The 22,681-nt window shown below is 44.3% G+C and overlaps 1 protein-coding gene across 2 annotated transcripts; it reads left to right on the top strand.

The window, feature by feature from the left end:
* Positions 1–4,129: 4,129 nt before the first annotated feature.
* LOC117455336 (prolyl endopeptidase-like) lies at positions 4,130–19,262 on the top strand. 2 transcript variants are annotated; one of them, XM_034094804.2, is made up of 15 exons: positions 4,130–4,361; positions 6,673–6,747; positions 6,841–6,974; positions 7,096–7,226; positions 7,320–7,529; positions 7,615–7,736; positions 10,332–10,437; positions 11,358–11,549; positions 12,713–12,910; positions 15,184–15,287; positions 15,627–15,763; positions 16,811–16,905; positions 17,227–17,358; positions 18,256–18,412; positions 18,654–19,262. In XM_034094804.2, the coding sequence occupies exons 1-15, from the start codon at positions 4,356–4,358 to the stop codon at positions 18,946–18,948; spliced, it is 2,094 nt and encodes a 697-aa protein (XP_033950695.1). In that variant the 5' UTR covers positions 4,130–4,355; the 3' UTR covers positions 18,949–19,262. The 2 variants fall into 2 exon arrangements, with proteins under 2 accessions (XP_033950695.1, XP_033950694.1); XM_034094803.2 differs by having other exon boundaries at positions 4,130–4,366.
* The last annotated feature ends 3,419 nt before the right edge of the window (positions 19,263–22,681 follow it).

Genomic DNA, 22,681 nt, shown 5'->3' with positions numbered 1-22,681 from the left:
GATAACAATCAACCCCCTAATTGTCTTAATGTCACTGGTCTTTTATTGTCCCCGGGGCGTCATGCACGCTGCAGATCAAAAACATTAACCACAGATCAATACTTGGCATCATGCTGCAACTACCACCACGGTCTTTATCGATTATCACTTATTCAAGGTCAGGCTGTGCTGCTTATGTATTTAATTAAAATAAAAAGAGATTGGGGTGTGTCAGTTAGATATACAAAAAAATCTTTGTTGTTTATCAAAGAAATATGATTCATATTACATTGAGAGGGGGTATTATTATGGTCCTCTCATTAATTCAATGCCTTTTTTATAGCTAGCTCTCTTGAACAAAGAGATGTATAGTAGGAGGGATAATACATTAGGAAATGTGAGAATGTCAAATGTGTGTGAATTAAGTCCAACGCAGCAGCACAAGCCAGCAATTGTAAACACCTTCTTCTTCAAATCTCACCCAAGCCTCTTGTTATGCTCTCTATAAAACAAATCTTTACATCGTCTGTTTCTAAAATGAGAAGCTTATGGACTGGCACTCTCAGTTATATTACAATACGGCTTTGGGCCCTGAGCCAAAGATATTAGCTTCACAGTGATGTTAAGCCCAGGATCAAGCTAAGGTTAGGCCCTGATTTGTGTATGAGTTTGAAATGACAACCGGGACGATAATCAAAATATTCAGAACAATAAAGGATTATCTATTTCCGTGGCTGCACTCTGCGCCATCTGTTGAGGAATAGGGCGGGGGTGAATAATGTTGTTCACTTGTGTGTGTATATGTGTTTATGTGTTTACATAGAGGCCCTTATACATATACAGTACTATTCCCATTTGCAATGTAAAGATGTGTGTATTGGTGGCTTTGATACAAAATGTTGTAACAACAGAATATGACATCTGAAATACCCTGTTCTGCTTCTCTACATGGAATTTAGCTGATGCTTTTATCTAAAGCCACTTACATACACTTTTGTACCCTAGACTTCGCAGCAATTTGGGGTACAGTCAGAATCAGAATTCCTTTATACGTCCCAGAGAGGGGAAATTAACAGAAAAAAACCTGTATAGAGAGAGACGAAAGATAACACACTATTAGATCAAAAGGCATGCACATAGTATTTAAAATAAACTATCTTTCCCAAGGACACTGGCTGATGTTGAATCCAAGGGCTGAGGATCAAACCATGGACCAATTGGTAGATGCCAATTGAACCCTTTATGGAATGGTTTGGATCAGGAGTTAAAACAAAGCACAAGCATAATTCAGTTTAAAAGGATGTACAGAAACACTTTTTGGGAAAACTATGAGAATGAAGAGAGGTGATTGAAGATGAGAAATTATTGTATATGTATGCATAAGTGTAAATGTAAGTAGGAATAACTTGCATAATGATTTAAATGACAATCATTGATCAAGTAAGGGGTGGGAATTAATAAGCATTTGCTTCCTCCTGCTCCCTTTCGGACACATTATTATTAATATGAAGACTTTTTTTGTTGAATATATAAATATTATCCTGAATGTGGATACATACTGTATTTTAACAATACGGTATTCTGTTTTTCACATTTGTTATTTTTTATTTGTTATTTTTTTTTATCTGTTCGAAATAAAGATTGAAATGAAAAATGAAATGAACCCTTTATGTATTTTCTTTCACTCCTTGGCACATTTTCTCATTAAATCAAATAGTCTCACCTTTGTCATCACCATCTTCTTTTCCACTTTTACAACATCAACATCTCAGCCCCTCCCCTGATTCCCCCTCCCCTCTGTGCCTCTCTCTCAGTGGGTGAGTCTGGGGCTGCATCACAGTCAGATGACACTGTCTGACTCGGCTCTGCTGTAATCTGACATGGCTAATCTAATCTCTCTGTCTTCGCAGATTGGCAAACTACCTGGATATTTCCAGCCAATTAAGGCCCATCTGTACAGCACGCCATGCCCAGCCAGCATGGTTGGACCGCTGCAGGGCTTAGGCTGTCTGGAGCTCAATATATCTGCTTCCATAACAGCCCATCTGCCTGTGGCTTGGCATGGTCCACTTTCATCCCCCATGGCCCCAATAATTAGGGAACTTCTGCAGCCTTTAAAGCACTTGTTGCCATACAGTTGTTAGGTAATCACCAAAGTAATGATTCATCACTAAGTGAGCTTCTTTGGCAGCAAATACATTTGTATCATCATTTTTTTGCCAATTCAAAGAAAGTAATTGTTTTACATAAAACACCATAACATGATATTTCATCAACGTATTTTTCAAGCATTTGCAGTGTAAGATGTAGCAAATAAAAACCACAATAGTTTTTCTTTAAACAACCCATTTTTTAAACAATAGCAATGTAATCATAATTCATCATAACATTATGTAGGTGTGGCTTTTATTAGTTTGATTATCATTGTTGCTAACTAAACTGAAGAATAGGCTACTTTTTCACTGTCAGTGCACTCTAAACTTTATGACCTATATCAAACATGTAACATGCATTTTCTTTTTTCAGACAAAGACTGTTTTGCTTTTTATAAATAAAGTACAAACAATGTGAACTTATCATTGTTGAGATTTAAACAAAGAAAATACATTTTATTTCCCCTGCATACACTAGAAAGGTTGCTGCTGACTTCCATATAATCAGATACATATAACCATTGAGACTGAGAGGTAAATACACTGAAATAAGGTCAGAGGCCTTCTAACAGCTTATTTTCTCATCAAGCCAGTCTCACTTAATCACCTTAGCTAAATTAGTTTGAAAATTAGCCCTCTTTCTAACTCCCTGTCCCACCATCTCTCCCCTCCTGTCCCCCCCCTTTTCTCCCCAGTCGTTTTCACAGCTTTGTGGATTAGACAGATTACACGTCTGAAACTCTGTTTTTCTTCTTTTCTCTGTTTTAGTTCCTGTCCCTCCATCTTGAGGGGCTGTTAATCCTGGATGCATTGCATACTGTCTCAACATGTTGTTCTACCTTCATACATTTAACAGCTGAGTTCACCATAAGACAACAAAAAGATCCAGTGATGGAATGTTATAGGAAGATGATCATAATGTGAGGGAAAGCCACATACACTCTTTACCGCTTGACGCAGTTGGGGAATAAAGCAAGACTCTGAAAAAACTGAACCTTTCAATGAGTTTGGGAATTATGTGGTGTGACATTTAGGTGTGGCAAAGACATAACGTGGAAATCCCTTCAAGCCCAGACAAATCTCTTGTTGGCACTGACACATACTGCATGTAATAATAATAATAATTTAGATTTGTATAGTGCCTTTCAAGAAACCCAAGGATGCTTTACAATGGGAGATACAAATAAAAAAACAAAAAAATAATGATAATCGCATGTGGTTTAAAGTTCATTATTACATGATGCAGGTGTTGTTGATGACAAACAAAGGCTTTTATTTTGTTGTTCAATGATTGCACTATTATAAGTGATTTGATTTATAGCCAGAAATACTGCTTCCAAGGAAACAAGAACGAAAGATGAGTCAAAGGATTCTTTTTTAAATCCCTATTTAATTGGAGTTTAAAATTCAGTATTTCCGCTGTACTACAACAAAGGAATTACTAAAGAGTGCTTTATGCAATAACGTCAAAAGCTAAAAACGTCAGTTAGTTGATGAGTCAAGTGAACAAAATCAACTATTGATAACCAATAAATCATTCAAGTCACATGATAAGAACACGTGCCAATGATTTGCATGCAGCTTCTAAAATTGAGGACTTTTAGTATCAATTGAATCTAAATTATTTTAGGTTTCGGTCTTAAGTATTGTCTTGTAGCTTTTTTCTGATAAGTGGAGTCCAGTATTTTATCTCATTCCGATCAAAACTGATTGTATAGCCTACCACTAGTTTTAGCAGTGTTCATGTGCATATGCTCTCACGAAGACACGTCCCCTTTTTCCTGTTTCATTATGAGCCAACAGTATTTTTTAAATGGTTTGTTCTGCGGTTTTTGCATATAATAATTTTTTGTTAGGTTACCAATACCACATGACATTTTTAATAGTTGTAAATTGCGCAAGATTAAAAAAATAAATGCGTGTGCGCACTAACAGTTTTGGACTTTTTGGCTTTCCATACTTCGTGACACATCACTTCCTGTATATTACAAGGTTTCTAAACACTTGTCTGGTGCATGGTCTGGTGTCTATTATATGTTTGAAAAAAAATAATGCTTTCACTTTCACTTCAAGGCTCCATTGATTCAGTTGAGACGCTGCACATGAACGCAACTTGAATAATACAATAAACTAAAGTATCTAGCAACAGATAGGCGAATTAGGGAAACAGAACAACTTTAGGAAACTCCGCCATGGCGTTTAAGTACCCGGCTGCCCGAAGAGATGAGAGTAAGGTCAGTGTCGAAGTCCTGCAGTGAGATTTCTGTCTGTTTGTCATTCCGTAACATTCTCTGCTGCAAACTCACAAGTAGGAAAAGCGACACAAGGAAGAGAAATGCAAGTTATATCGGTGGCGGTGAAGGGTTAGAGAAAGGCAAATGGCAACGCAATGAAGAAACAAAACTTAAAACGTTCTTGCTGTAATAACTTAGTAATGTTTACTGTTTCGAAATGTGTCGACTCATGCAGTTCAGGAAAATCAAAAATGGACACCCCACGAGAGGTTTTTAAGGTGTGTCGAAGCTAGCATTATTTTAGGTTTTATTATAACTGACAACTGGTTCTCGTAATGCAGTATTCCTTCCTTTGCAGGAAAGTAGCCAATCTGTTATTTTTGTTTCCTATTGTCCTACGCAGTTCAACCAAGTTAGTCCATAAAACCATTTTTTAATTATGCACATGATAAGCCCTAACCCACCATATTTATTTATTCATTCAACCTCAAAGATACATGTTCTGTAATTTATCTGCCAACTTGATGAATACACTTTTAAAGATTTGTCAAAGCCTCCACCAAACTAAATTAGCAGCCTAAAGCTGTATGACTTTATTTTGTTGACTGATTGATAAATCTGTAGTTTACAGCTATTTTTAATATTTAAAAAAACATGCTGATCTATACTCTAAAACCCAGGCATTTTGAATATACTATAAAATAAAAATTATTAAAAATGATTAAAATCAATAAAATGATAATAAAACAGTGATTAACATTGTTGCTTCCGTCAAATAATGACAACCAAGCACCAAAATAAGCCTTTGAAAACCCAAAATGCGTCACTTCCTTTAAGGGTATCACAACCAGTAAATGAGGACCTGACCTGGCCCTGAGAGTTTATTTTTAATAATGTCTGGAACTTGGACTTTTGCCATACTACAACATTCAGCAGTGTTTGCGTGTGACACACTAGTATCACCCATTAATTAAGTGAGGCATTGCCAGAATTGGTCACGTATCAGTTGAAGAAAATACACGATTATGTTACAAAACACTGGGAAATGAGCTATGAAAGAATTAGGGCAAATTAGGTTACTACACTCAGTAAACCCTTTTACTGATTTATGGAAAATGATAAATGTTCAAGATAAAAACTTTAGTCCGTCTGATAAACACTATAATTTACCCAAATATCATCTTATTGCAGAAATCAATTATATTATTCTCAGACTTAACAGATTGTGTATTTGAATTTAACCAACTTAATTTATATCAACCAGCTCAATGACTGTAATTTGTGCCCCAACCTTTGCCACAATTTGGTGTACCATCAATATTTGTATACAATCTTATGTTATGTTAAATGGTTCATCACATAATACCTGACAGTTATTACCATGTTTTCAATACACTGGTTATTTTAATTTTACTGTAGATGCGTGCATTGGTTTAATCTCACAAAAATGTTTGAGAGTTTGATTATTAGTAGGGGCTTACATTTTTCATATATTCTTTTCTTTGCTAAGAGAGGTGATTTTCTCCTTAAAGTCTGCCTTGTTTTCACAGTTTGAGATGTACCCTACCACCTTTTCCTTCCTGATACTTACAGCAAATACGGCAACTTGGGTATCTGCCAATACTTCGTACTGATCTGATATCAGATACAGTATATACAATTTGGGACATATTTTTCTTACATTTTGCATACATTTTTTCAGTATAATTAGCCCAGATGGCTTTACACATCTGCATCAAAATTGTGGAATCAAAATCCGGAACGTTATGTGCAGAATTGATCACATATTTTCTGCAGTGTCTCACAAATGCCGTCACTTACAAGGGATGGACCAATTAGATTTGATTCAAATGTTGTCATCGCAAAGTGTAAAGGTACTGAAACAACTAAGAGAGTCAACAGTGTATCAATAAAATAAAAATAAACATGATTCCAAGAAAAGGTGAAATTATTATAAATGATTATGCAATGCTTCTCAAATAATGGACATGATGATCTGATGCAATTGCTGGAAACCTAACAAGAACATTGACAAAGAGTGTGTATCAAAGTCATTGTTTCGTAATCCCCCAAAGCAGCACTCTTAATTCCTGTGCTGACCCGTAACAAGTTGACAAGGCAAACATGAATGACACATTTATAACATGTAGGTGCTCTTCAGTTTTACAGAAAATTGCATGGACTGAAGAGGGAGGGAGAGAGGGGTTGCCACAATAGCATGGCATGGCAAGACAACTCTCTCCATCAAGAAAATCAAGTTTCTACGCCAACGAACGAGAAAAGTTGTTGTTGTTTTTACGTTGTAGGTGGATGACCATCATGGTACAAAGATCTGTGATCCCTACACCTGGCTGGAAGACCCTGATAGTGCAGAAACCATGGTATGTATTGATCTCTTTAAGAAAGCAGAAGCAGTGTCAATACCAACTAACTTAACAAATTCCACCCCTCCTCTCTCTCTCCTTCTGATTCAGGCTTTTGTTGAGGAGCAGAACAAACTGACCATGCCATACCTGGAGCAGTGCGCTGTCCGGGCTCAGTTCCACCAGCGCCTCACTGAGCTCTATGACCATCCCAAATACAGCTGCCCCTACAAGAGAGGGAAGAGGTACTAGTAAAAGAGAAGGCATTAGTCAGACTGAAAAACACTTACAGAGCAACTGCTTTTAACTGCAGGTCTGAAGTAAATAAAACTATAAAGAACGACAATTTTCCATTTTTATTTCAAGGTACTTCTACTTTCATAACAAGGGTCTCCAAAACCAGGAAGTGCTGTATGTGCAGGACTCTCTGGATGGAGCTGCCACTGTATTCTTTGACCCGAATACACTCTCAGAAGATGGCACTGTGGCTTTGAGAAGTGAGTCCAGGCACATATTTGGCATGTTATTATAAAGAAAAAGATGTTAGGGCTGAATCCCTCTTTATTTTCTTTGGCCCTCTCTCCATCCAGTGGGCCGCCTGTCAGAGGAGTGTGAATATTTTGCCTATGGTTTGAGCAGCAGTGGTTCAGACTGGGTAACAATTAAGTTCATGAAGGGTGATGACCTCACCATACTTCCTGATGTACTGGAGAGGGTTAAATTCAGCTGCTTGGCATGGACCCACGAAGCCAAGGGCATCTTTTACAACTGCTACCCGCGGCAGGAAGGCAAAACTGATGGTGAGGAACACAAGACGCTCCAAGCGGAACAACACCTATTCCAAATTAAATCAAGACTAAACCCCTCTTTTTTTCTTCACTAAAGGCACAGAGACTACATGCAACGTCAATCAGAAGCTGTACTACCACGTCATCGGCACCAAACAGTCAGAAGACATTCTGGTTGCAGAGTTCCCCGAACATCCCAAGTGGCACAGTTCAGTCACCGTAAGTCCAAACTTATCTAGAACCACTTATTATAATCCCCTATTTGCAATCAGGACAGTGGAGAAATACATATGGATATTTACTAATGTAAAAGTTGCCTCCTTTTATCCATCCAGTGTTTCCCCCTATACACATTCAGCTGCGCCGCTGCTGAATGTAATACAATTATTATTATTTTATTTTTTTAATATATTAAAATAATAATCCGTGCCTGGCCACACAGCCTCTGTGAGCGAGCGAGCGAGACAGAGAGAGAGAGAGCGAGAGAGCACACCTTTAACTATTTAATATAGTTGTAAAAAAGAAAGTAAGAAATCATTCCAATGTGTACTATAGGACAGTAAAAGTGTGATTCGTAAAATTTGCATAAATAGAAAGACAGAATGCTATAGGTAACATAAGATAAGAATAAACAAGTTTAAATTATTTGTTATTGGTTGTGGTCAAGCTGTGTACAGTAAGGATGGGACGTTGTTGACCTCAACTGATGGAGTGTTGGGGCGTTGGAAGGAACACTTTGAGGAACTCCTGAACCCGACAACTCCGCCCTCTATGTTAGAGGCAGAGCTGGAGTATGACGGGGGATCAACGCCAATCTCCCGGGGGGAGGTCACTGAGGTCGTTAAACAACTCCACAGTGGCAAAGCCCCGGGGGTGGATGAGATCCGCCCGGAAATGCTGAAGGCTCTGGGTGTTGAGGGACTGTCATGGTTGACACGTCTCATCAACGTTGCGTGGAAGTCGGAAACAGTGCCGAAGGAGTGGCAGACCGGGGTGGTGGTTCCCCTTTTCAAAAAGGGGGATCAGAGGGTGTGTGCCAATTACAGAGGCATCACACTACTCAGCCTCCCCGGGAAAGTTTACTCCAAGGTACTTGAAAGGAGGGTCAGGCCGATTGTCGAACCTCAGATTGAGGAGGAACAATGCGGATTCCGTCCTGGTCGTGGAACGACGGATCAGCTTTTTACTCTCGCAAGGATCCTGGAGGGGGCCTGGGAGTACGCTTATCCGGTCTACATGTGTTTTGTAGACTTGGAGAAGGCGTATGACCGGGTTCCCAGGGAGTTACTGTGGGAGGTGCTGCGGGAGTATGGGGTGAGGGGGTCTCTACTCAGGGCCATCCAATCTCTGTACTCCCAAAGCGAGAGCTGTGTCCGGGTCCTCGGCAGTAAGTCGGACCCATTTCCGGTGAGGGTTGGCCTCCGCCAGGGCTGCGCTTTGTCACCAATCCTGTTTGTAATATACATGGATCGGATTTCGAGGCGTAGTCGTGGGGGGGGGGGTCTGCAGTTCGGTGGAGTAAGGATTGCACCACTGCTTTTTGCAGATGATGTGGTTCTGATGGCTTCATCGGTCTGCGACCTTCAGCACTCACTGGATCGGTTCGCAACCGAGTGTGAAGCGGCTGGGATGAGGATCAGCACCTCCAAATCTGAGGCCATGGTTCTCAGCAGGAAACCGATGGACTGTCCACTCCAAGTAGGGAATGAGTCCTTACCCCAAGTGAAGGAGTTCAAGTATCTCGGGGTCTTGTTCTCGAGTGAGGGAACAATGGAGCGTGAGATGGGCCGGAGAATCGGAGCAGCGGGAGCGGTATTGCAGTCGCTTTACCGCACCGTTGTGACGAAAAGGGAGCTGAGCCGGAAGGCAAAGCTCTCTGTCTACCGGGCCATTTTCGTTCCTACCCTCACCTCTGGTCATGAAGGATGGGTCATGACCGAAAGAACGAGATCGCGGATACAAGCGGCCGAGATGGGTTTCCTCCGCCGGGTGGCTGGTGTCTCCCTTAGAGATAAGGTGAGAAGTTCGGTCATCAGGGAGGGACTCGGAGTTGAGCCGCTCCTCCTTCGCGTCGAAAGAAGCCAGTTGAGGTGGTTCGGGCACCTAGTTAGGATGCCACCTGGGCGCCTCCCTAGGGAGGTGTTCCAGGCACGTCCAGCTGGGAAGAGACCAAGGGGTAGACCTAGGACCAGGTGGAGGGATTATATCTCTTCGCTGGCCTGGGAGCGCCTTGGGATCCCCCAGTCAGAGCTGGTTGATGTCGCCAGGGAAAAGAAAGTTTGGGGCTCTCTGCTGGAACTGCTACCCCCGCGACCCGACCACGGATAAGCGGGAGAAGATGGATGGATGGATGGATGGATGGATGGTTGTGGTCATATTCTAAAGATGTTTGGATTATTTAAGTAAACAGCTCCCTTTCATATGAGTGTTGAGAGCTGTATCCATAAATTCATGTTGTGCTCAAAGTGCACCAGATTGATGCTTTTAACTTCAACATTTAAAAAAAAAAAAAGGTGAGGTGCACCCCAAAATAAAGCAGGTTAAAATAATAAAATTGCATACATTTTATTTTGATTGTTTGTTATGTGGATGTGTAGTATTTGTGTTACTGTATGATCAATAAAGGACATTTAGCAAAATACACCTGTAGAGCCTCAAGAGCCTTTCTTGTGCTGGCAGACACATAGAAACATATTGGCGGGGTACACTTCGCACATGCACACACATTTAACTGGGTACCGCTGCTACTGTATGACTCCATCCTAGGGGAAACACTGCTATCTTTCCCTTTTTTTCTTTCCCTTCTCTTTCCAGATATCGGATGATGGCAGATATGCTGTTCTGTCCATCACTGAAGGATGTGAACCTGTCAACCAGCTGTGGTACTGCAACCTTCAGCTGCTCCCCAATGGCATCACAGGTCTGTATCTGTGTGACAAATTCCCGGCAGGCATTTAAGCATTTCAATAATACAAGAATGCACATATTTTATTGAGAATTAGAACCACTCTGTTTTGCATGTTTGTTAGAATCTGATGCTGGACAAGATGCAAATGATGTCTTTCAAATATACAAGCATTCATTTATATGATTGATCCCAAAAGTGATCCAAACTGGTGGTAGATAGCAACTTCGTATCATTTTTGAACAAAATGTTGACGTTGATAGGATACCTGCCCAAAGTATCTTGATGACAATACTAAAAACAATTCCACAGCCAAAACTTAAAATTCAGTAAAAATAATAAAATCTAAATATAATGGATTAATATACTGCAGTGCATGGAATTTAAAGTGCTTGTTTTGCTTTTGAAAATTATTATTATATTATTAATTATTTTATGGTAAATAAATGTCTCTTGCAACCTGCCTCAAAAAAGTTGAACAACAGTACTTAACTTTGATCTGCCATGCTTTGTTAGTTTCTTGAATTTGAACTAACTAGGGTTAGTTTGAACTAACCCTAACCCAGGGGTGTCAAACTCAATTTTATTGCGGGCCACATTGGAAATATGATTGCACTCAAAGGGCCGGTTGTAACTTTAAGACTATATAAATATTTAATATATATAGAATTATATATTATATTACATTATTGCCTCTGCATTGGATTATTATCGGATAGGATAATAACTTCATAATTAACTACGTCTGAAAGCAGAAGTCTATGGCAAATAATTGCAAGTATTTTCGGTGACAATGTCATAAAATGATTTAAAAAGAAAAGCCAAATTCTGGAAAACAAAGTGACATTTTGAGAAAAAGTCAAATTCTGAGAAAAAAGGCATATTTTGAATGAAAAACAGTCAAATTCAGATTTTTTTTTTTACTTCTTTACTAGGCCTGCTTCCATGGGTCAAACTTGTGGACAACTTTGACGCCCAGTACTCGTATGTCACCAACGAGGGAACCGTGTTCACTTTCCACTCTAACTTGGACGCTCCTCGGTACTGTCTCATCAACATTGACATCCAGAAAGCAGACAGGCAGCACTGGACTACCCTCATCCCCCAGCACGACAAAGATGTCCTGGGTAAGTGAAAAGGCAAAGTCTGCTATGATGTACACCTGTTTAGTATCAGTTCTCTACAGAAGAAGTCCAACACATCTTAAAGTTCACACAGCAGTTTGACTGACGATGTGTAAAACAAATCTTTGTTGGAAAATGAAAACGGTGGGTTTGTTGAGAGCGTGTGAAAACTCCACCATACTTAGAAATGCGTAAAGGTCATATACGTGGTAACGAAGTTCCACAATTGAGCTCCTATAATCTTACACAACAGTACCTACTGTTTCGATGACAGTCCGACCACAACAACCGGGAAGTTTTGCGTCTGTGGTCGAAGAACTCCGTCAGAGGGAACTCTACTAAAAAGTGAAACTTGACCAACAAGCATTTTGTTTTTGGTGTGAGTCATAAATGACGGTAACTGCACCTAGAGATTACTAAAACACAGCATAATATTGAGTACAAATATGGTAAACCCTTGTGCCATCATATAAATGAGGTCTTCATAGTAATAAATGCTGACACTGTTGTGTAAAGCACTAACATATTTTAAAAATATTTTTCAACAAATTAGTTATGTTTGTACAGTATGCATATCCCGTCTGGGTAAAGCAACATATACACATGTTGCCATGGTATCAAGCTATTTAGTGTATGCATTCGACAGTAAGAAGTTGAGTTACATCTGACAATATGTTTTCACGCTCCCCTGTGTAATACATGAGTACACCGTACAAAGTACAAATGCACTGTATTCAGCAGCAAGGACATCTGCTGGGAAGCATCCTGCACTTTACATTGATCATATATTAGACTGCCCCCTGCTGGCTGTTGATGAGATCTCATATTGTGACAGTGAAAGCATACATGGTGCATACATATATGAAATCTTTGCTCTGCCTGTCTTTGATTAGCATCATTACATGTGGCATTTCATGTAATGTTGCTAATAAATAAGGTGTTGTGCAATCGAAAGCCATTGTATTTGGCTTCATCCCAGGATGACATGACTTATTATTAGTAAGATAAATGGCAGAAAATAAGTCGACAGAGATAAAAACATTAAAAAAAAGAAAACAAGTAAACCATTTCTGTGGGAATAACACCAGCTGAGGGACAAATAAAGGGTTTCTGATCCTGATACACATGTTGTTATGTTCACTCTAACACACATCCCTCTGCTGCAGGCCTTGTCTCCTGTGTGAACCAGCACCACCTGCTGGTCAACTACCTCCACGATGTGAAGGACATCCTGCAGGTGTACGAGCTGTCCACAGGCCAGCTGGTCAGGGATCTGCCGCTGGGCGTCGGAGCAGTGTTAGGAGTGAGCTGCAAGAAGAAGCACTCAGAATTCTTCTACAAGTTCACCTCCTTCACTACTCCAGGTAACCATGACATATTAGTGTCTCAAGTTACAAAACTATAAATGATAAACTGTATTTTTAAAACTAATCCTACATGAAAAGGCACAATTGCCATCAATGCTCTTGAAACAACATTTAGAAATATATAGTTTACATTTTTATATTTTGCTAAGTTTTAGGTTAAATAAGGGATTTTTCAAATGATTTTTATTAAGAAATATGCGCTTTGGAGATTTCAAAATTACCCAGCAGACTGTTCTTTTTTTTTTGGATTAGAAAAATCATCAACCACAAAAAAGAAGAACAACACTTTCTAGTGTAAACTTGTTGTTAAAAAAATAGTTTTTCTTCTTTACCAGCCACCAGTTGAACCAGTGCGTTTTGGGCTAAGTAATGAGTTAATTGCAACTCCCAAAGGTTAATTATACACCACATGATGAATGCTTTATAATAGAGTTACAATAATAAATCTACATCTTATAAAAGGAAACACGATATTACATAAGTTATCAGCAATAACATCATACTTTGATAGCAGCATTATGATGGTGTTCTTGTGAATCATCAGCTCTCTCAATAGAGCCGGGAAAGGGTTGACCCCTGCATTTCAAAACCACCAAGGTTTTAGAAGTAACATCTGCATACGGTCATTACAAGCAACCTCAAGCTTATGCATGCTCGTATTTGTAAACCTGAGCCACATAGAAGCAGCATAAAGGGATGTTTAATATGTTTGACTTATCTTGACATTCTACACATGTCAAATGTTTTTATTAGCTTGAGCACATAATATATGTCACCGTCATCAGACATTTCACCTGCAATCAAGCGCTCAAGATATTTAGTTTTATCATAAACACATGGCAATGGTCCAGAGATATAACATTTTGGGAAATCGTTTTTCCTTTATCTATAAATCATGACAACACTGTTTTAGTATTTTATTGCACTTCTAAATTGACCCTCTGAGCACGAAATCAGCTGCTATTGAAATACTGCAGGAGAGGGAACATGGCCGATTGTTTGCATTCATAAAATACTGTAGTTTATTAGGGTGTAACCAATCATACAGACACTTTTACAGGCTCTTAGTTGGTCAGATATATCGTTCATGTACAGAAGGCTGGTGAAAGTTGCTGCCTGTATAACTGTAAGCAGGGACGTGCACAGGTACGGCCTAATGTTGCCCGGGCAACGGCCCGTTTGGCCTTTTTGGCTGACCTGCCCCTCTGGAGAGAGCGAGAGTTTGTTTTTCTTTTTTCTGTTGTGGCCGAATCAACATGATAAGCCCACAATTAGTATGGTAGCGTCTCGCTGCGGGAAACAGACTTTGTCAGCGCTGTCCGCTGTCATCTGCCGGTGCGTTAAGACCACCTCAGTGTCGGATTTTGGAAACTTAATTTTGAGTTGTCTCATGGCAGTTAGGGTATAAGGGACAAACCAGGGGACTTTACTTCCTCTTGATACCGTCGGTTATTTACAAAAAAACACCTAAATATAGCCTACTTGTTGTTATTGTGCTTCTGTCTTTCTGTGTCTTTTCATCCCTCAACGGGGCCGCTCGCTCTCTTTTCTTGATCGCCCTCTCACGGGTGAACAGTTCAATGTCCCGCTTCATTGTAGGATTTCTGCCATGTCTCTACCACTTTAGTTTGACCATCTCTGTTACTAAGTTATGGAATACTAAATAAATAAGTAATTAGATTAGACTGCGCTCATAAAGAATGATAAGCATAAGAATAATGCGTATTGAACTGGTTTAATTAATTAGTGAGTTTTTTTAAGGTAATTAGTTAGAGGCCCTATTTTATCAGTATGTCTGGACTGCACAGCAGTTATAATGGTCTGGTCAAACTACATTGGAACAGAATTGTCCCCATTTTGTCTTTAATAGTTACTAACATTAGATATTTTTGATGAGATATGGACCGCAAAACAAAAAATGTCCCTGGTTTTAATTTTTAAAAACAAGTTACCGAATACAATAGTCGCCTTAGCTTATTTTGTTATGAGATGTGAATTACTGTTCAATTTAGTTGATGTAATAATCGTTTGGTTTCTTTTACATTAAAAACAAGTTACAATTTTCATAAGGTCTTATGTTTTTTATCGGGGGGAGGCCCTTTTCCAGTTTAGAGCAATAGCCCCTCCAAATGTCTGTGCACGTCCCTGACTGTAAGGGTGTGCAATTTGTAATGTACATGTCTTATCGTCAAATGTTTGACTTAATATGAAAAATGTGTTAATAAAACAGGGCCCTGCTACTTATGTGACCTCTGTTCTGTGGTACCCAGGTATCATTTACCACTGTGATCTGAGCGATGCGACCCCAGAGCCCAGGGTGTTCAGGGAGGTGGAGGTAAAAGGCATCAAGCAAGAGGACTATGAGACCAACCAGGTAACATCCTCCATGTTTTCTTTGTATTTGTGTAGATCATACGTCACCATTCTCAAACTACCTCATTACATTTTTGTTAGTGCTGTTATGGTCTTCCCGTCATCTCACAGTTAACTCAAGTTCATGTTATTTGTATTGCATGTAATGATAGCATATTCATATCATGATGCAGACTTCCCAGCAATTGCTATGAATGAGGAAGTGGTGAATGCTGTTTGTGTCACGGACTTATCAGAAACATAGCTGATGTGCCATTCAATAATAGACATTTATCCTAAAATACAGATATAAGTACATAAATATAACTGATGTATTGTACCCTCTCTTATGTATTGACAGGTATTCTATCCCAGTAAGGATGGAACCAAGATCCCCATGTTCTTAGTTCACACCAAGGGCCTAAAGAAGGACGGGACTCATCCTGTCTTCCTTTATGGCTACGGAGGCTTTGAGCATTCCTTACAGCCACACTATAAGTGAGTCCACCTGCATTCTTCAGATCACACAGTGGAATGTGAATGAATTGTTGGGGGTTAGAAAAACAAAGTTGTCATGTTACTTCTAAAACCATCCGTCACGCCCATTAGTATGGTTTATATGTTTTGTTATTTGAACACTGGATGGCGTAATGGGGCAACAGCATATAACTGGTCTCCTGGCACAGGGGCGACTGGGAAAGCAAACGTTTTTTGACCGTGTCTATCGTGTCTGTGAACACGCAGGATGGAGTGGCAATAGTCACCACACCATCCTCTGCTCTCAAAGAGGTCGTCTCTGCTGGCCTCCCATCCACTATAATACAAATACTAATTCATTGCATTTATGTGAGCACTTTAACTAGTGCTCAAAGCGCTTTACATTACTACATATATCAGACATGTAATACATCAATACTGTGGGAATGAACCGGTGTTCCCCACCCCCCTGATCTGAGGACCAGCGCACTAGCCCACTGTTGTCATATGACATGAGCCAGTGAGGTTATGTATGACTGCGATGACTTGTGATTGCGTAGCCAGTGAGAGCGAGCTGATTGCTGGATGTTGCCACTCTTGCAAACGTACCTGCCATTGTTGGCTACTTCAGAACAGGGACACACATATGAGGGTCTACTTTGTGTCTGATTTCTCTGTAAATAACAGGGTGCCGGTGCAAATATATGTATCAGTGGTGCTTTAGAAACACTGTATGAATACTAAATGCCCAATGACCGAAACCACAGTATATTGTTGTTGCTTTGTGAACCCTACACAATCAGCACAAATGTACCATTGTTAACGGTAGATGCCTTCATATAGTACTTAACCACAAGGGTGGCGTGTAACTATAATTGACATGCTGAGATTGTCGAGACAAATATAATGTATTAACATGTTTTTAATGTAGGAGTGTGATTTATATTTTTTAAATGTAATCGTACTATGCTCTTTTGCTATTTCAAATAATAAAACATCCTTTTATGTTTAGTTTTTTTTCACACCCTTTTATGCAACATTTTGTTTATGTTCTCTGTCTGTGATCAGTGTTGCTTACCTGCTGTTTGTGCGCCACCTGGGAGGGATCCTGGCAGTGGCCAACATCAGAGGGGGGGGCGAGTACGGCCTCACCTGGCACAAAGGTACCGACATCTAGGAATGTACCTAGAAAGACAAAACTGTACTTAGGAGTGTGTCAGAGAGTGTTCATTAGAAAACATTAGACATAAGTGGGTGTGGTTTAATTCTACATATTCTGTTGAATTCTCTCCCCTCACGTCCCTCGCCCCTCTCCCCCTGCCCCCACTGGACTATAACTCCCCACACACTCAGACATATATACTTGTATATTTGTATTTTTGTATTCGGTTTGTTGTAAACGTTATTTCGATCTCTCTGTCTGTACACACAAACTGAAAGATTGATATTAAAGTTGCCTTTGACCCGTGTGTATGTGTTTGCAGCTGGCACTTTGGGGAACAAGCAGAATTGCTTAGATGACTTCCAGTGTGCAGCAGAGTATCTGATCCAGGAGAAGTACACCACGGCCAGCCGCATCGCCATCAACGGAGCCTCTAATGGAGGACTGCTAGTGGGTGAGTGCAGGATTAACGGTGTGTGTTATGTGTTTAGTGCGACGGCCAGAGATAGAGAACAAGAAGTGTGGGTTTGAAATATACACCCTGGAAACTATTATGCTAAAGTCCATTATGTGTTAGAGGTGTTACAATCTTAAAGTTGTGGAAATTCTACCCCTGAAATGTTTGTATAGCTTTAAACCTTTTAATGCAGCTTTACCTTTACCACCTCGCCATTTTCCACCAGTGAATTGCAAACTAGAGGCCTAAGCATGTTTTGATTTTGAAAATAAATAAATGAAATGTAACAAACTGCCTGTAAATAATAACTCATGCTTAGGTTGTCTGTGTGCTGCTAGCGAGTGTAGTTGAGAGCGAAAGAGAAAGAAAGGAAATAGAGGTTTGTGTGAGTACGAAGTCAGAATTGGAATTATAAATTGTACAGTGTGTGTACAGTTTATTTATTCGAGGAATAACTACTACAACTCCTCAGGGCCCAATTGCATTGCAACTTGCTGCTAAAAGTAAGGGGGTTAGCTTCGAAGTGAACGATAACAACTTGGGAGGATCACTGGTCCGTTACTAGTCTCAGCGACATTAATCAAAATGCATTCTTTATACTCCATCTTTGGCATAATTGCTAATGTCAAATTAATCACACAGCAGTTAGCTGCTTAGCTTCAATACCTTTTCTATTAAACAGCACATTACACAGTGCTTAGTCACTTCATTTACCAAAAGCGGAGCCGCCATATGGCATCGCATAAACTCAACTAATGCCTCCCTCCCTGGTGTGTTGGCGGCCATTTAGGAGTGATTGTGTCCTACAGTGTGAAGTTAAGGGGATCTATGTGTGTAGTTCAGTGTGTGTGTATTTGAGGGGATTTGTAATACATATTTGAAATGCGCACACAGCTGCATGCGTGAACCAGCGTCCAGACCTGTTTGGCTGCGCTGTGGCAGAGGTGGGGGTGATGGACATGCTGAAGTTCCACAAGTTCACCATCGGCCACGCCTGGACCACCGACTACGGCTGTGCTGACGACCCCGAGGAATTCAAGTGGCTGATCAAGTAGGAAACACACACAGCGAATCACTTACTTCATATTCATGAGAAGGTGTTGTAGTTATTGATCAGTTAGACCAATGAGGAGTAGATGTAGCCCCCTTTATGCTACACACCAACATGATATGCCAACAAATTGGTGTCGTGCAACTTCTTCACACATTAAAGTCATTCCCATTCCCTCTTTCATTCTGAATCCCTCACACTTTCCTTTCTACTGGTGTTTCTCACTTCCTCCTCTCTCCAGGTATTCTCCTCTCCATAATCTGCCTCAGCCCCCTTACTCCGGCCCCCCCTTCCCTGCCGTCCTGCTGCTGACGGGGGACCACGATGACCGTGTGGTGCCCCTCCACACCCTGAAGTACTGCGCGGCGCTGCAGCAGGGGGTGGGCCGCAGCCCCGGGCAGCGCCAGCCTCTGATGGTCAGGGTGGACACCCGCAGCGGGCACGGCGCCGGGAAGCCCACCGCCAAGGCCATCCTGGAGGATACGCACATCTACTGCTTCATCGCCGAGACACTGGGGCTCAGCTGGAAGGAGTAGAGAGGCTGGTAAAAGATGCTCGCAATAAGGGATGCCTTTTAAGGGATTCATGGTTTATAATTCTATTTTAGGAATACATACTTTTAGTCAAGGTCAGAAGAATATATCAGAACAGTGAAAGTGAATCATTACAGGAAGATTTAATTATAAAAATGAGATACATACCATAATGCCTCTTTTGAAATAACTCTTGGCAATTACCTTTACCTATCAAATACACAAACAGATTAGGCATTTGTTTTGAATGCATATTGGAGATTTGGAATACATTGTATAATTTAAAATAAAGCATTTAAACAAAACCTCTATCTTCACTATGATATGAAATATGTGTTTTAATTAATGCGTTCATGCAGTTTTAAATAAGAAATATGATAAGATCTGAATTGTTCAGCATCATTATTGAAATAATTACTTTGATTGAAATATCTCTGATGGTGATCATCTGAAAATGATCATTTTAACATAAAAGTGGTCCATACAAGTGTAACCTGTCAATAAGCTCAAAACGCTCTCATCAAAATATTCCTCAAGTCTGGAACGTGCCCTGCCTTACGCGTGCCGCCCTGCCTTACGCGTGCTGCGCTGCCTTACACGTGCTGCGCTGCCTTACGCGTGCTGCGCTGCCTTACGCGTGCCGCCCTGCCTTACGCGTGCCGCGCTGCCTTACGCGTGCCGCGCTGCCTTACGCGTGCCGCCCTGCCTTACGCGTGCCGCGCTGCCTTACGCGTGCTGCGCTGCCTTACACGTGCCGCCCTGCCTTACGCGTGCTGCGCTGCCTTACGCGTGCCGCCCTGCCTTACGCGTGCCGCGCTGCCTTACACGTGCTGCGCTGCCTTACGCGTGCTGCGCTGCCTTACACGTGCCGCGCTGCCTTACGCGTGCTGCGTTGCCTTACACGTGCTGCGCTGCCTTACGCGTGCCGCCCTGCCTTACGCGTGCCGCCCTGCCTTACGCGTGCCGCGCTGCCTTACGCGTGCCGCGCTGCCTTACGCGTGCCGCCCTGCCTTACGCGTGCCGCGCTGCCTTACGCGTGCTGCGCTGCCTTACACGTGCCGCCCTGCCTTACGCGTGCCGCGCTGCCTTACGCGTGCCGCGCTGCCTTACACGTGCTGCGCTGCCTTACGCGTGCCGCCCTGCCTTACACGTGCCGCCCTGCCTTACGCGTGCCGCGCTGCCTTACGCGTGCCGCGCTGCCTTACGCGTGCCGCCCTGCCTTACGCGTGCCGCGCTGCCTTACGCGTGCTGCGCTGCCTTACACGTGCCGCGCTGCCTTACGCGTGCTGCGTTGCCTTACACGTGCTGCGCTGCCTTACGCGTGCCGCCCTGCCTTACGCGTGCCGCCCTGCCTTACGCGTGCCGCGCTGCCTTACACGTGCCGCGCTGCCTTACACGTGCTGCGCTGCCTTACGCGTGCCGCCCTGCCTTACACGTGCCGCCCTGCCTTACGCGTGCCGCGCTGCCTTACGCGTGCCGCGCTGCCTTACGCGTGCCGCCCTGCCTTACGCGTGCCGCGCTGCCTTACGCGTGCTGCGCTGCCTTACGCGTGCTGCGCTGCCTTACGCGTGCCGCCCTGCCTTACGCGTGCCGCGCTGCCTTACGCGTGCTGCGCTGCCTTACACGTGCTGCGCTGCCTTACGCGTGCCGCCCTGCCTTACACGTGCTGCCCTGCCTTACGCGTGCTGCGCTGCCTTACGCGTGCTGCGCTGCCTTACACGTGCCGCCCTGCCTTACGCGTGCTGCGCTGCCTTACACGTGCCGCGCTGCCTTACGCGTGCTGCCCTGCCTTACGCGTGCTGCGTTGCCTTACACGTGCCGCCCTGCCTTACGCGTGCTGCGCTGCCTTACGCGTGCTGCGCTGCCTTACGCGTGCCGCCCTGCCTTACGCGTGCCGCGCTGCCTTACGCGTGCCGCGCTGCCTTACGCGTGCCGCCCTGCCTTACGCGTGCCGCGCTGCCTTACGCGTGCTGCGCTGCCTTACACGTGCCGCGCTGCCTTACACGTGCTGCGCTGCCTTACGCGTGCTGCGCTGCCTTACGCGTGCCGCCCTGCCTTACGCGTGCTGCGTTGCCTTACACGTGCTGCGCTGCCTTACGCGTGCCGCCCTGCCTTACACGTGCCGCCCTGCCTTACGCGTGCCGCCCTGCCTTACGCGTGCTGCGCTGCCTTACACGTGCCGCCCTGCCTTACGCGTGCCGCCCTGCCTTACGCGTGCCGCGCTGCCTTACGCGTGCCGCGCTGCCTTACGCGTGCCGCCCTGCCTTACGCGTGCCGCGCTGCCTTACGCGTGCTGCGCTGCCTTACGCGTGCCGCGCTGCCTTACGCGTGCCGCGCTGCCTTACGCGTGCCGCCCTGCCTTACGCGTGCCGCGCTGCCTTACGCGTGCTGCGCTGCCTTACGCGTGCCGCGCTGCCTTACGCGTGCCGCGCTGCCTTACGCGTGCTGCGCTGCCTTACGCGTGCCGCCCTGCCTTACACGTGCTGCCCTGCCTTACGCGTGCTGCGTTGCCTTACGCGTGCCGCGCTGCCTTACGCGTGCCGCGCTGCCTTACGCGTGCCGCGCTGCCTTACGCGTGCCGCGCTGCCTTACGCGTGCTGCGCTGCCTTACGCGTGCCGCGCTGCCTTACGCGTGCCGCGCTGCCTTACGCGTGCTGCGCTGCCTTACGCGTGCCGCCCTGCCTTACACGTGCTGCGCTGCCTTACGCGTGCTGCGCTGCCTTACGCGTGCCGCGCTGCCTTACACGTGCCGCCCTGCCTTACGCGTGCTGCGCTGCCTTACACGTGCTGCGCTGCCTTACGCGTGCCGCGCTGCCTTACACGTGCCGCCCTGCCTTACGCGTGCTGCGCTGCCTTACACGTGCCGCGCTGCCTTACGCGTGCTGCGTTGCCTTACACGTGCTGCGCTGCCTTACGCGTGCTGCCCTGCCTTACGCGTGCTGCGTTGCCTTACACGTGCTGCGCTGCCTTACGCGTGCCGCCCTGCCTTACACGTGCCGCCCTGCCTTACGCGTGCTGCCCTGCCTTACGCGTGCTGCGCTGCCTTACGCGTGCTGCGTTGCCTTACACGTGCTGCGCTGCCTTACGCGTGCCGCCCTGCCTTACGCGTGCTGCGCTGCCTTACACGTGCCGCGCTGCCTTACACGTGCCGCGTTGCCTTACGCGTGCTGCGTTGCCTTACGCGTGCTGCGCTGCCTTACACGTGCCGCGCTGCCTTACGCGTGCTGCGTTGCCTTACACGTGCCGCCCTGCCTTACGCGTGCTGCGCTGCCTTACGCGTGCCGCCCTGCCTTACGCGTGCTGCGCTGCCTTACACGTGCCGCCCTGCCTTACGCGTGCTGCGCTGCCTTACGCGTGCCGCCCTGCCTTACGCGTGCCGCCCTGCCTTACGCGTGCTGCGCTGCCTTACACGTGCCGCCCTGCCTTACGCGTGCTGCGCTGCCTTACGCGTGCCGCCCTGCCTTACGCGTGCCGCGCTGCCTTACGCGTGCTGCCCTGCCTTACGCGTGCTGCGCTGCCTTACGCGTGCCGCCCTGCCTTACGCGTGCCGCCCTGCCTTACGCGTGCCGCCCTGCCTTACGCGTGCCGCCCTGCCTTACGCGTGCCGCCCTGCCTTACGCGTGCCGCCCTGCCTTACGCGTGCCGCCCTGCCTTACGCGTGCCGCCCTGCCTTACGCGTGCCGCCCTGCCTTACGCGTGCTGCGCTGCCTTACGCGTGCCGCCCTGCCTTACGCGT

Source organism: Pseudochaenichthys georgianus, chromosome 11, assembly GCF_902827115.2.
Source record: "Pseudochaenichthys georgianus chromosome 11, fPseGeo1.2, whole genome shotgun sequence".
NCBI classification, from domain to species: domain Eukaryota; kingdom Metazoa; phylum Chordata; class Actinopteri; order Perciformes; family Channichthyidae; genus Pseudochaenichthys; species Pseudochaenichthys georgianus.
This window is presented reverse-complemented; position numbering and strand designations above follow the sequence as displayed.

What these genes read in the sequence shown, in the direction of transcription:
- LOC117455336 (XM_034094803.2), top strand. Translation starts at nt 4,325, where the DNA reads ATGGCGTTTAAGTACCCGGCTGCCCGAAGAGATGAGAGTAAG. An exon ending in CCCGAAGAGATGAGAGTAAG is followed by an intron (nt 4,367 to 6,672) that starts GTCAGTGTCGAA and finishes TTTACGTTGTAG; the next exon opens with GTGGATGACCATCATGGTAC. An exon ending in GCAGGAAGGCAAAACTGATG is followed by an intron (nt 7,530 to 7,614) that starts GTGAGGAACACA and finishes TCTTCACTAAAG; the next exon opens with GCACAGAGACTACATGCAAC.